At 35.3% G+C, this 12,717-nt stretch overlaps 1 protein-coding gene across 1 annotated transcript in view; it reads left to right on the top strand.

Moving 5' to 3' along the window:
• Window positions 1-12,717, top strand: part of NKAIN3 (Na+/K+ transporting ATPase interacting 3) — a 500,340-nt gene that overhangs the window by 268,941 nt on the left and 218,682 nt on the right. Inside the window, exon 3 of the mRNA XM_012722912.1 lies at window positions 2,052-2,132. Within this exon, the coding sequence (XP_012578366.1) occupies window positions 2,052-2,132 (81 nt within the window). The remainder of the gene's footprint in view (window positions 1-2,051; window positions 2,133-12,717) is intronic.

Below are 12,717 nucleotides of genomic sequence, written 5' to 3'. Positions count from 1 at the left end.
TCTCAGTGCAGTGCTTTAACCCGCTGCGCCACCAGGGAGGGCCGTACTCTTTATTTTTTTAATAATAGTTCTTTTTTACATCATTTTGTGCCCTTTTCCATCTCATTTGTAATCCCCGGGGGCTTCCCCTCACCAAATCACCACCATAGTCCAGTGCACTTCCCTTCCTCTACTGTTTTTTATCCCATTCCCCACACCACCCCCATAAAATATTGCTGGTATATAGTTGTTCATTATATTTTTATTATTTTTATTTTCTCGCCTGATCCATTATATTCCTGTTATGAGTGAATCCATCCAGTATTTTTCCTTTTCTTCCTGGCTTATTTCACTAGGCATGATCCCTTCGAGCCCCATCCATGTTGCTGCAAAAGGCATGTGTTTAATTTTTTGATTGCTGAGTAATATTCCAGTGTGTGTGTGTGCCACATCTTTTTTATCCAATCTTCTACTTTTGGCCATTTAGGTTGATTCCATGTCTTTCCAATTGTAAATAGAGCAGCAATAAACATGGGGTGCAGGTGTTATTTTGAATCAGTGTTTTTGTGTCTTTTGGGTAGATACCCAAGAGTGGGATTGCTGGGTCATATGGAAGCTCCATGTTTAACAGTTTGAGAAACCTCCAAACAATTTTCCATAGTGCATTTTTCCATAGTGGTTGTACTAGTTTGCATTCCCACCAGCAGTGCAGGAGAGTTCCTTTTTCTCCACATCCTCATTTGTTGTTGCTAGTTGTTTTAAAATATGCCATTCTCACTGGTGTGAGGTAGTATCTCGTTGTGATTTTAATTTGCATCTGCCTTATTACAAGTGTTGAAAATTTTTCATATGCTTGTTAACTGTCTGCATTTCCTCTTTGGAGAAGTGTCTTTTTAACTCTTCTGCTCATTTTCTGATGGGGTTGTTTATTTATTTTTTTATTTTTTTAGTTTCATCAGTTCTTTGTATATCTTTGTGATCGATCCTTTATCACTAGTATTGTGTGAGAAAATTTTTTTACAGTAAGTGAGATGTCTGTTTGTTTTTTGTAATGTCTCTTTTGCTGTACAGAAGCTCTTTAACTTGAGGTAGTCCTATCTGTTTAACCTTTCCTTCACTATCATTGTTTTGGGTACTGTATCCTATAAATATTATTGAGGTGTATGTTGTATAGTGTTTCACTCATCTTCCAGGTGTTTTATCCCACCATTAAGTACTCTTACTAGTTCAAGCTGTTCTCCATGGCAGTTCTTTGAGTCTCAGTTTCTTCTTCTGTGTGAGAAAGTAACTTGAAATCTAAGATGAATCTTGATTTAAGGCTTCCTTCATGCAGACTGACTAAAATCTCTTACGGAATATATTTCCCAATACATATTGTCCATAAGCCAATGAATTAGTATGTCTAGCACCCTTAGTTTGTTGGATGTCATTGGAAGGTATTTTCTTATTATGGACCTCTATTGTTTATTTGCCCATTCCTATTCTTATTTATTAATTTCTTTGCCTTGAAAATATTTTACATCATTCCATAACTCTGTATGATTAATTATATATACATCTACTAAAAAATATAGTCTAACAGATATAAGTTTGTTTTTCTCCAAATGTCCATTTTCAAACGTGATCTTCAGTCAAGAATATGGAAGTACAGGGTTGTGACTCACATTTCTAAACATTTTGTAATTTCTTATTGTAATAAGAAAGAGAAGAAAGAGTGAAAGAAAGAAAAACTAGCTAGCCCACTGAAAATGGACATACTTATGTTCTCTTGGAAAGATGGTACTCAGAAAACAGAAATCAAATCAGCATTTTGATTTAACTTATATCTGCAAGCCAGCAAAGCATTTTAAAAATAAATCTAGCTTTATTGGCAGCTAATCTAAGCACTAAAAACTATTGGATTTTTAATTTCCAGAGACCTTAGGGGACTTCATAAGGAGCACTCTTTTCTGAGTGCTCCATTTCTTCCCAGAAGACTTAGACTTATTGACTTTTTAATTATTGATTTATTTATTATACATGCCTTTCAATGCCACATTTTTTTCTCTGTCTCCTTCACCCTTTCTCTCTAGTATACAGTATGGACTGCCCTTTGGGTCACCTGGAATGTGTTCATTATCTGCTTTTATTTGGAAGTAGGTGGACTCTCTAAGGTAAGTTTTGCATGTTTTTTTAAGTACACTTTTAAAAGAGTACACTAATAAATAATTATGATCACAATATATATACATGTGTTTATATATGTATCTATAGATTTAATTATTATAAAACATAAATAGAATACTAATCAAAAGTTTGGATCCCATTCAGGAAAGAATGATCTTAGGAAGGTGTAAGTATAATGACTCCAAATCATTGGTTTTATACTTTCTCTGTAAACTTAAAAAGGTCCAATGTCACAACAACCTCAGCCCTAAATCTTATATGAAAAAAAAATTTTTTTTAAAGGGAAATGGATGATGGGAAGCCCAAGGGGATTACAACTGAGATGGAAAAATGAACAAAATGATGTAAAAATAAACTATTGTATTATTTTAAAAAAAAAGGAAAATGGTTTTGAACATTCTTGAATTCAGAATGCTTGTGTTCAGAATAGGAAGGGATTAAAATCTCAGATGTTACTGTAACAGATGAGACTATCTCTGCTCAAATATCAATTCTAAAGAATAGAAGTTTGGCAAGGAATGAGCTCCTGTGTTTTTAAATGGAATATACATTTTTCTAGCAACTAACTATGTCTATGTAGTGATGTCTATTTTGAAATCCTGATCAGATTAAAGAGCATTGTCTTAATGCATTATACCTCTCCATCTAACTTATGTCAGCACAATACATAATTTTCATTATAACTTCTACAAAATCCTTTTTGATTGCCACCCAAATGTAAGAGCATATTGGTGTAAGTTTCTAGTTGTATTTTTTTTAAACATTTTTCTCATAAACCAGCATAATTTTCATCTGGAGTATTGTAGAGAAGAAACTTGACAATGTAATTTAAAAAGTAATTAAAAAGCCATTATTATTGCTTAGATTTCTCATTATCCACTATATTTTGTTTTAACATATTCTATTGCATGAGAGTAATGTCCTAAGAGACCAATCTCTTAATTTTGGTGGTTTCAGTCTTAGAAAATATCTTAAGAATTGTCAAACGTCACTGAAGTCCATGTGGTAATAAAGAATTATTGATTCAACCAAGCAACAAAAATCCCTGACGGATTTTCTTCAGAACCTCTAGAGACGGTTACTCTTTGTTCTACATCTTAATACCTTTATAATTAGAACTTGCCATCATTTTCTCACATTGACAAATGCAGTCAGCAGCTAGAAATGATATTTCTAAGTTCCTTACAAATGCACTAACTTCTACCTTTAATATTTGTGCTATTGTAAAAATATCTATCACATTTTACTACTAATGTCTAAGACAGAAAAAAATACTAAAATCAGTGCCCACTTATCTTCAGTAACAGGCAGATTATAAAGCAATTTTAAAATGCAAATCTTACAAATAATAAACATAGCATCTTTAGCCCCCCTCACATTTTACATCTTGTGATTTGAATGGCCACTTTCAGTCATATTTTTATTTCACTGGCTTACTGGATGGAAATTATCTTTTTTTCCCCCATATGAACTTAGAACACATTAGACTAAAGGAAATTTGACCTTTGGAATTCTCATCATAGTTTGTTGAAAAAAAGATGGAATTTCCAATTATACTTTTTATCCAAATCCTGTGTTTAGCACTTAATGATGAGCCCTTAGGTAAACTGTTTAATCCCTCTGAGTCATTGTGAAATACAAAAACAGGACCAGCTTTGCTAATAATGATAATCAGCTCTGGTTCTGTGTGTAGCATTGTTTTAAGCATGCCATATTGGCAACTTAAATAAGCCTTATTTAAGTTATAAAAAGTTATAAAAACTTATAAAAAGTTACAAAAAAGTAATAATAGCAACAGTACTGTGTTCTATAAGTCTGATATCCCTCTACTGCTCAAGGTTATTTTGTGAATGGCTTTTTTGTAACTGCATTTCTCATATAATGTCAAGGAATTTTTTCTGGTTTCCTTGGGTGAAAGCTTTTTTTTTTTTTAAATGGATATAGTACCCCCTGCTTCTTCATTTTTCACCCATTCAACTGCCATTAATCAGTCATCCAAGTATTCTAGACCATTAAAAGAAAGATGACTTCCAAGGAGCATCATAGAAATGTCTGAATGTCTGTTATCTCTTTCTTTTCACTGCTGGAAAAGCTGGGAATATCTCCCTGGTCAGCTGCAGTGTAGCCTCAATTCCAGGTTGTAGCAGATCTGATAAACAGAGCAGAATTAAGGACCTTTGATAATCCAACCTCTACTGCCTTTCAGAGTTGGATTCCTTTTCTTTTTCATCTGTGCAGGTTTGTTTACTCTCTATAACTCTTCTTCATCTCCTAATGGTTTATGAAGTCATTTCTTGGAATGACTCACATTGGAGGATTACTAAGTTCTCTTTGTAGCTTGATTTTTACCCAAACATCCATTCTAAAAGAATATCCAAAACCATTTTCAGATTAATTTTCATAAGACCTCTGTGGACATAGGTGTTAATTTAATAGCAGACCCTGCTAACCTTCCTTATTAATTGAGAATATTCATTCTCCTGAACAATCATACATTATGACCTGTTACAGTCTCCAGATTTTCCTTTGCTGTTATCTTATCTTCTGTGTCATATGTTTTACACTGTGGTCTTCAGGCTCCTCATATTCCCAAGCTTTTCCACATGTAAGAAATGGGCATACTGCTATTAAGAAGTGTTTACATGTATGGTAGGGTCAGGGATGACTGGTCAATAGGTAACTAAAGGTATCAGCACTGACTAATATACTAGAACCTCAGTTTCCTTATCTACAAAATGAGAAAAGCTATGGCACACCATTTCCAAGATTGCCGACGAAGTGAAATAAGATGCAATAAAGGACCTCAAACAGAGCTTGGCATACGGTGAGGTTTCAGCAGATAACGGTGCTCATAATTGCCATCAACATCATCATTTTTATTATCATTGAAAGAATTAACAGACATCACAGTCTTCATCCTGAAAACCTTTGGGACATTCATTTATTACTGTGCAAGAACGATAAAAGGGGTGAAAATGTAGGACTGAGTGACTTGTTTAAAAAAATATGTAAGTCCCTTGTGATAGGACCTTGAATCTGCATATTAACTTCACAGCTGCAACAGTATTAATTAAATCCTTTCCTTCAATATGTAACTAGCTTTTTTGAAATACTTTTGCATCCAGATTCTCCTGGTGTCCTTATTGCTCCTCATAGGACAACTTTTTGCATCTCTGGCAGTCTCTAAGGTGGTTTTTTATGCTGCACGTTAAGATCACCAAGGGCACAATTAATAAGTTATTGCTGCTTCTTTGGAAATTGCAGGACTTGAAATCATTCTCTCCATAGAAAGACACTCAGAATGTAAATATGAAAACTCAATTCATTTACTACATTTCAAGATATTGAAAAATCAGTTACTTTGCAAATAACAGGCAGTATTTATTTTTATTCCAAAGAAATTAAATGATGTCTTACGGCATCTTTTTGATTACTCCAAATTATAGAAAGTTTCAGCTAATATTTCTCCTAACTGATTTTCTTTGGAGATGTGTGGAAATTATACCTCAGTGATGTTAAATTTTTTAATGTGTCACATTTTCAAAAAATATGGAATGTGACTGCATAAGCATAATTTAGATATAACAAATAGATGCAAAGAAATTCTAGGAACAGTTCTTATATCAATCATGAGTTTTTACCAGGCACCTTTTAAAAACTTATAGGTAAGGCATAAGGGAGGGCAATGAACCAACCCTTACTACTTGGTATTCTGTACAGGTATTTACATTGTCTTCACAGAAAAGGAAAACCTACTTTTGTTTGTCTCTCTGCATCATGTTTTAACCACTGCACTTTTCCCAGTGACCTGATTGATGGGAATTTGATTCTCAAAGAAATTTAAACCATTTCCCCAAATGGCAATAATAGCATTTTCTGTCCTCTTTTGACTTAAATTGTCACCATCTTTCATAGGGTCCTCTCTCTCGTGAGATTTTTCAGTTGAATATTTTACCTGAGCTGCCAGACAGGGTCAATGAGATCATTCTTTTTCAGAGCTCATCCTTATTGCCTTGCCTGAATTGTTTCTCTGTATTGGCCAGGAAAATTCTCTTTCTTGATCAAGATACATTGTCTTTCAAGGTCAGATTCTTTCCACCAACTTTGGCTTTGGGCCGTCACTTTCAGGTAGGAAACTTCGAGACAGTCGATTTCAAGTTCTGACTGGGAGCAATTGCACAGGAAGCAAAACTTGCAGTTCCCATCAGAACATAAAGCCCAGCCATTTTTTTAATAAAAATTCTAAGTATTATTGTCTAACGGCACTTTCAAGTGAAATCAATGATATGCAACTTATTTCCTTTTCCACTTAAGCAAACACAACTTGCTGAGTCTAATAGAGAGTTTTTAATTTATTTATTTTAAATATTTTTAATTTAATAGTTTTTTATTCTTACACAGAAGAACTGGGTTGTAGACCAGAGATGCAGGAATGAGAGGATTCACCAGAAGGAGAACAGGCAGATTGACTGAAATACACTGCTGAGGGGAGCAGCAGGCCAGACAGGAGAGGTCTGTTGCACCATATGGGTCAGCTCCCTGACCAAGGATTGAACTCAAATAATAGTGGTGATAGTGCTGAAAGTTAACTCCTATACTCCCAGGGAGGCCCAAGAGTTTTCAATTTAAAATGATCCTTTCCTCTTAAGAATACCTTCCTACTTGGACACTTTGAGAGGAATCTTATAATGTTCTGTTCACAGAGAACTACAGTTATAGTATAAAATATTTTTATTCTATAATAAAGGTCAGTAAGTGATAACAGAAGTAACATCCCATAAACCCGGTAAAATATACTTTCTTTTGGAACAATAAGAATGATATACTCTTGATTATACCATGAAGTGAATGGCATATATATCTCAGTGAAACATTTTGGGAAGATGCATAAACTCTCTCAGTTCATAAGGATAACAAAATATTTCAGGTTTTGAACCAATATATTAGTACACACTTATCCTGTTGTACTGGAAGAATTTTTCTCTATATACTATATATCAGGGGTAAGGGTGGAGATGGTGGAGGTCTAGGCAGCATTAAGGATTTCAAAAGGAAAAACTATCACAATTTGATTCCAGAAATAACATGTAAATGGCACCCAGTAGCTTGCAAATGTTTATTTTTCTTTGGCTTCTATACAATCCTTTTCCAAAGTAATACAGGTATGTACTTTAAAAGAAAAGTAGAAAGTAACATAAATATAGTTATACATTTCTTATTTCAAAGGAATGAAATTGTACCTTTTCCTCTGGCATGGCTCTGAGCAAGCATAAAATCATCCTCTGTATTCTGTTTTACATGGTGAGATCACAGCTTCCTTTGCCTATCTTTTCCCACATTAAGGAAAAGTATAAGATAATTTAAACTTACTATTATATTTTTCATAACTTTCATCAAATATTATACAAACATTTTGCAAACCTGTGTCGAAAAATTCAATTTTATAGTTATAGTCTAATGACATATAGTTATATGTCCAATGACATATAGAAACCACAATAAGCTAAAAAGTGAGTGCTGCAGCCTGGGTGATATTAGGATTTCTTAATCAGAAATTTATATAATACTCATGATTTTCTGTAGATGTTCAGACTATTTTCAAGAGAGCAGATGGATATATTTTCTATCAGCCGTAGTTGCATTTATTCTTGTATGAGAGTTCACTATGGTGAACAAGCTCTGTGTAAATGAAATAATTACAGAAGTATATTGCCACCATATTTGTATTTATAGTTCATTCTACCTCTAATGAAAATATGCATGAACTGTGGTGGAAACCTGTGAACTTGGTGAAAGGGATGTTTCTGTAGCTTGCACCTGAAGGGTATGATCCTATGCCTCTGAGTTATATACAGCATTGTAAACTAGTGTGGCTTCATAAAAAATGAAAAGTGGGCCCTCCCTGGTGGCGCAGCGGGTTAAAGCACTGCACTGAGAAGCTAAAGCCACTTCCGCATGAGTTCAAATCCCGCCTGCCCCGGAGGAGACCACATGGCATGGCAGACCTCTCCTGACCCGCCCCCTGCTCCCTTCAGCAGTGTACTTTGTCGATCTGCCTGTTCTGCTCCCCACTCTGTCTCTGGTGAAGCCTCTCACCGCCCCTGAGCCTCTGGCCTGTACCCCAGCTCTGTATGTACAAATAAATAATCTTTAAAAAAAAAATGAAAAGTGATCAGATTTAAAGTATTTTAAAAAATATATGTGTAAGATCAACTTGTGTATGTAGGTTAGCATCTCAACTCATTAAACTCATTAAATAAATGCTTTTTTTTTTTTTTTAACTAAACTGTCCTCTATTTTGTCTCAAACCCTCTTACCATTCTTTATTACATTGTGTACAGGTCCTGTGACAGCTCTGGCCATGAAAACTTAGATTCATATCTGTTCTCCCCTCCTTAAAGCTGACTGCTTGAAACGCACACATCTCTTATCTTCTTTCTTCTCCTGAATCCACAATTCTGGGAGAGAAATGGCAACTTGCCAATATCTCATAACACCAGACATCAGGCATCCTGACTTGATGCTGATCTTGGTATTTTCCAGCCCCTGCTAGTTCCACTGCTGAAGTGACATTGCCCATATGTGAGTAATCCTTCCACTAAATTCAATAGGACAATGTTTACTTTGATCCTATAGTTTTTATCATGCTGATTCTATAGTTTTTCCTATAGATGTAAGTTTGTTCAGCCACTGGTTGCAACATGATAGGCCATAGAAAGTTGATCATGCTTATGAATGTCAAGATATGTGCTCTTTTCAAGAAAATTTTATTGCCACAGAGAAGCCACCATCTTGTTTTGTTTTTTAACTAAGGTAACATTGGGTTATCACCTTTAAGGGTTACCGCTAGCATGCATCCACTTTATCTGTACTCACCTGTACTCCACCACCACAGGCCATTATGCCTCCCTGTCCCTTCCTCTCTAATCACCTCCCCCTTGGTATCTCAGTTCTTTAATCAGCTATCAAGGGTTGGCTTTTCAGCTTTTCTTGATCTGACTTATAACTTAGTTACTTATATACCACACATTAGTGAGCTCATCTGGTGTCTTTCTCCTTCTGACTTATTTCATTTAGTAATATCTTTTCAAGTTCCATCCATATTGCCACAGATGGCATGAGTTTATCTTTTTTCATTGCTGAGTAGTATTCCATTGTGTGTGTGCATGTACACACATGTGCACTGGAATGTTTGCATTCCCACCAGCAGTGAAGGAGAGTTCCCTTTTTGCCATATATTCAACACGTGTTGTTTTGGTCTTTTTGATATGGGCCATTCTCACAGTTGTGCAATGGTATCTAAAAAAACCACGCTTTGTATATTATATTAGAATGATATGCAATATTTGCAAAGACAATTTAAAGGTGTAAATGTAGAAAGTTTGATATAGTCAATTGAATACAAGATAGACTATTTCAGTAAAACAATATATAGAATATAAGTAAATGCCAATAAATGTGAGAATTTTTTGTGATGTTAATGAGACTGTCTTGAAGTCATGATCTCTTAGTTGCAAAATGTCAATTAAGGGTACAATTGTGATGTGAAGAATTTCAAGTGACTTTTGCAGCAGTTCACAGACTACAAAAGAGAGCCTTAAAAGTGTACTTAGGTGTGCTTCTTTACTTTTAAAAACCAGAATAACTGCATAGACCATTGTATAACCCTATAAAATGAAATAGTACTATGCCATCAAGTTATATTTGATGAACATTAAGTTTGGAACTCTGCAGAAATAGAAAAGCCTAGGATAACAGTTACTCAACACTACCCTCAGGAAGAGGTAAACATGATCATTTAAATGTTTTGTATCAAGTTTTTATAAGTAGACTATGGGAGGAAAATCACGGATAACAATAATCATATCTAAACATTTCTCCTAGCTCTGAGAAACTTTCTTCCTTAGCCTCCTTGTTGTGATGGCATAAGGAATTATGGGCCTGTAGCTGCTAGCTGATGTCGATAAGAATATTAAATGTAGATGACTCTGAAAATCGCTATGCGTCTGATTTGTGATTTGACTGCTTACTGCAGCCACTGGAAGCCCAACCTTGCACCATCAGCTGCCTTAGCACAAGTTTTGGATCCTTGGCTTAAGTTCTGTTCTGTTTTTTAAAGTTATTTATTTATGTATTTATTTATTTAACTATCTATCTATTTTTACATCATTCTTCATTTTGTGCATTTTTTCCATCTCGGTTGTAATCCCCGTGGACTTCCCACCACCACTTAACCCGTGTGCCATCACCAGAGTCCTGTGTGCTCTTCCCACCCCAGTTTTTATACTGTTCACCTCTCCATCCCTGTAAAATGTCTCTGGTTTATAGTTGTTCATTGAAAGGATAAATTTAAGAATGCAGGGTGAGCAGAATAATGAGGAAATAAAACCAGCATATTAGAAAAGGTGTGAAAAACAATCGGCCAGAAGTTTAATTTCAAAGATGGAGGTGCAGAGGGAGCTATGTTTTGTTTTCTCTTAATGCAGAGGTGCTAATAGACTGACAATTCAGGAGTACTCCTAAGGAGCTGCCCTTTATCATGCAACTCCTTACTTTCTAGAAAGCCAGCTGCATCACAGCCCCTGCCCAGGGAAGGGTCAGGAAACATGAGTCATTTCAGCCTTCCACGTACTGCCTGAGAAATAACAAAAAGGAAAATGGAGAAAAAAATGCCTGGAGCAAATTGCTTCCAGAACTTGAGGGAGAGCTGACAGGTTCAGCATAGACAGTGAGCAGAAGCACAGGACACAGAATGAAGAGGGGGCGGGAAATAGAACATAACAGACAGCCTGAAAATCTGGGTGTTCTTAGCGCTCCTCTGCCCCTTGAAAGCCTTCAGCCTTGATCCCACTTTGCCTGTTTTCTGAATCAGAAATCAATACAGCAACAATACAACATTTGGTTGTGCTTACAGGGATTGTCAGCATGCTTAGATATGAAATGTAGAACGTGGAATCATCCAGCTGTCTAGATTCTCTGCAAGGTTCATTTTTCTCTGGGGATTTTCAGTCTAATACAGAAATCAGACAGAGGAGCTCACAATCAAAAACAAATGAAGCTGAAAAAACAATGAAGACATTTTTTAAAGCAATTCTTAAAGTAATTGATTTGACACAAGGTCTGTGACGACTTATTTAAGAAATATGAATATCAATAGTTCTTAATTTCCTAAAAGTATGTGATGTAAAGCATCCATTTCTAAGATTAAAATTAGATGACGGGGACTAACATGGAATGAAAGTTATCTTAAAAGAAAAAGAAAGGACAACCACTTATTAGATTAATTTTAAAATGGAAAATATAATTTCCTATAAAAATCATATCACTTTTCTAATTTTTTATGTATGTAACCATATCCATCAAAGCATACTTTCATTAAAATAAGTAGTGTCAGAAATTTCTAGTTATCTTCCATTATCTAGTCCCCCTTCTTCTAAGTACAGATTCAGGGGGAACTCTTAATCTGAGATAGAATGGTAAAATAAGCTGTGTTTCTTTTCCTTTTTATAAGAAGAAGAATCAGCTAAGTTGTCAAAAATGGGAAAGATAAGAAAGTAATTGTGACAGACGTCTGAAAAAGCTGCCTAATAGCTAATTCAGCTTAGAAGCTGGCCCCAACCTAGTGATTTAAAAATTCAAATCTTATGCTCAAAAGAATACAAATCTTATACTTCTTTTATGATCATGAACCCTACATGAGTTCAGTGGTTAAAATTGAAGTACCAGACAAATTCTATGGCAAAAAAAAAAAAAACATATAAAGTTTCCCTCGAAAAATTATAACCAGTACTGTGATATAATCTAGCAATTAAATTATAGTTCTGTTTATCAGAAGGATATGAAATCACTATGTCGAAAATACATTTGTACCATCATCTTCATTACAGTATTATTTACATTAACTGATATTGTAAATTATTATGAAAGAAACTCAATGTCCATTCATGAATTGATAAAGGAAATGTGATAAAGAGAGATAGTATGTAGTAGAATATTACTCAGTTATCAGAAAGAGGGAAATACTGCCAAGCTGTGATAATATGGGTGAAATTTGAGAACACTATGCTAAATGAAATAAATCAGACATGAAAAGACTAATATAATATTATTTCACCTATATATGGACTCTAAGAAAAAATAAGTTACAGAGAACAGGTTAATAGTTGTCAGAGGTTGGGGTGGGGTAAAGAAAATCAAAAGAGATTTTTTTGTCATAAGACAGCTAAGTCCTACTGATGTATTGAACAGCATGAGGATGGGGAGTATCCATTCACTGTCATCTGGTGCCTGCCTTCCCTGGGCAGGTCTGTGATGCAGTTGGCATTCCAGGGAGCTGACCCAGATGGTGCAGCAGACCTCTCCTGTATCACCTGCTGCTCTCCTCAGCAGAGTATCTCAGTAGACCCACCTGTTCTGCTCCCTACCTGTCACTGGCGATTCCTCTTACTCTGTCCCCCGCATCACTGGCACCCCAGCTCTTGTATGCATAAGTAAATAAATCTTTTTTTTTTTAAAGATTTATTTATTTGTGCATACAGAACTGGGGTACAGGCCAGAGGCTCAGGGGCGGTG

This window comes from Condylura cristata, unplaced genomic scaffold, assembly GCF_000260355.1.
Source record: "Condylura cristata isolate star-nosed mole 26May11 unplaced genomic scaffold, ConCri1.0 scaffold00009, whole genome shotgun sequence".
NCBI classification, from domain to species: Eukaryota; Metazoa; Chordata; class Mammalia; order Eulipotyphla; family Talpidae; genus Condylura; species Condylura cristata.
Note: the sequence above shows the minus strand (reverse complement) of the source record. Positions and strands in the feature narration are given on the sequence as shown.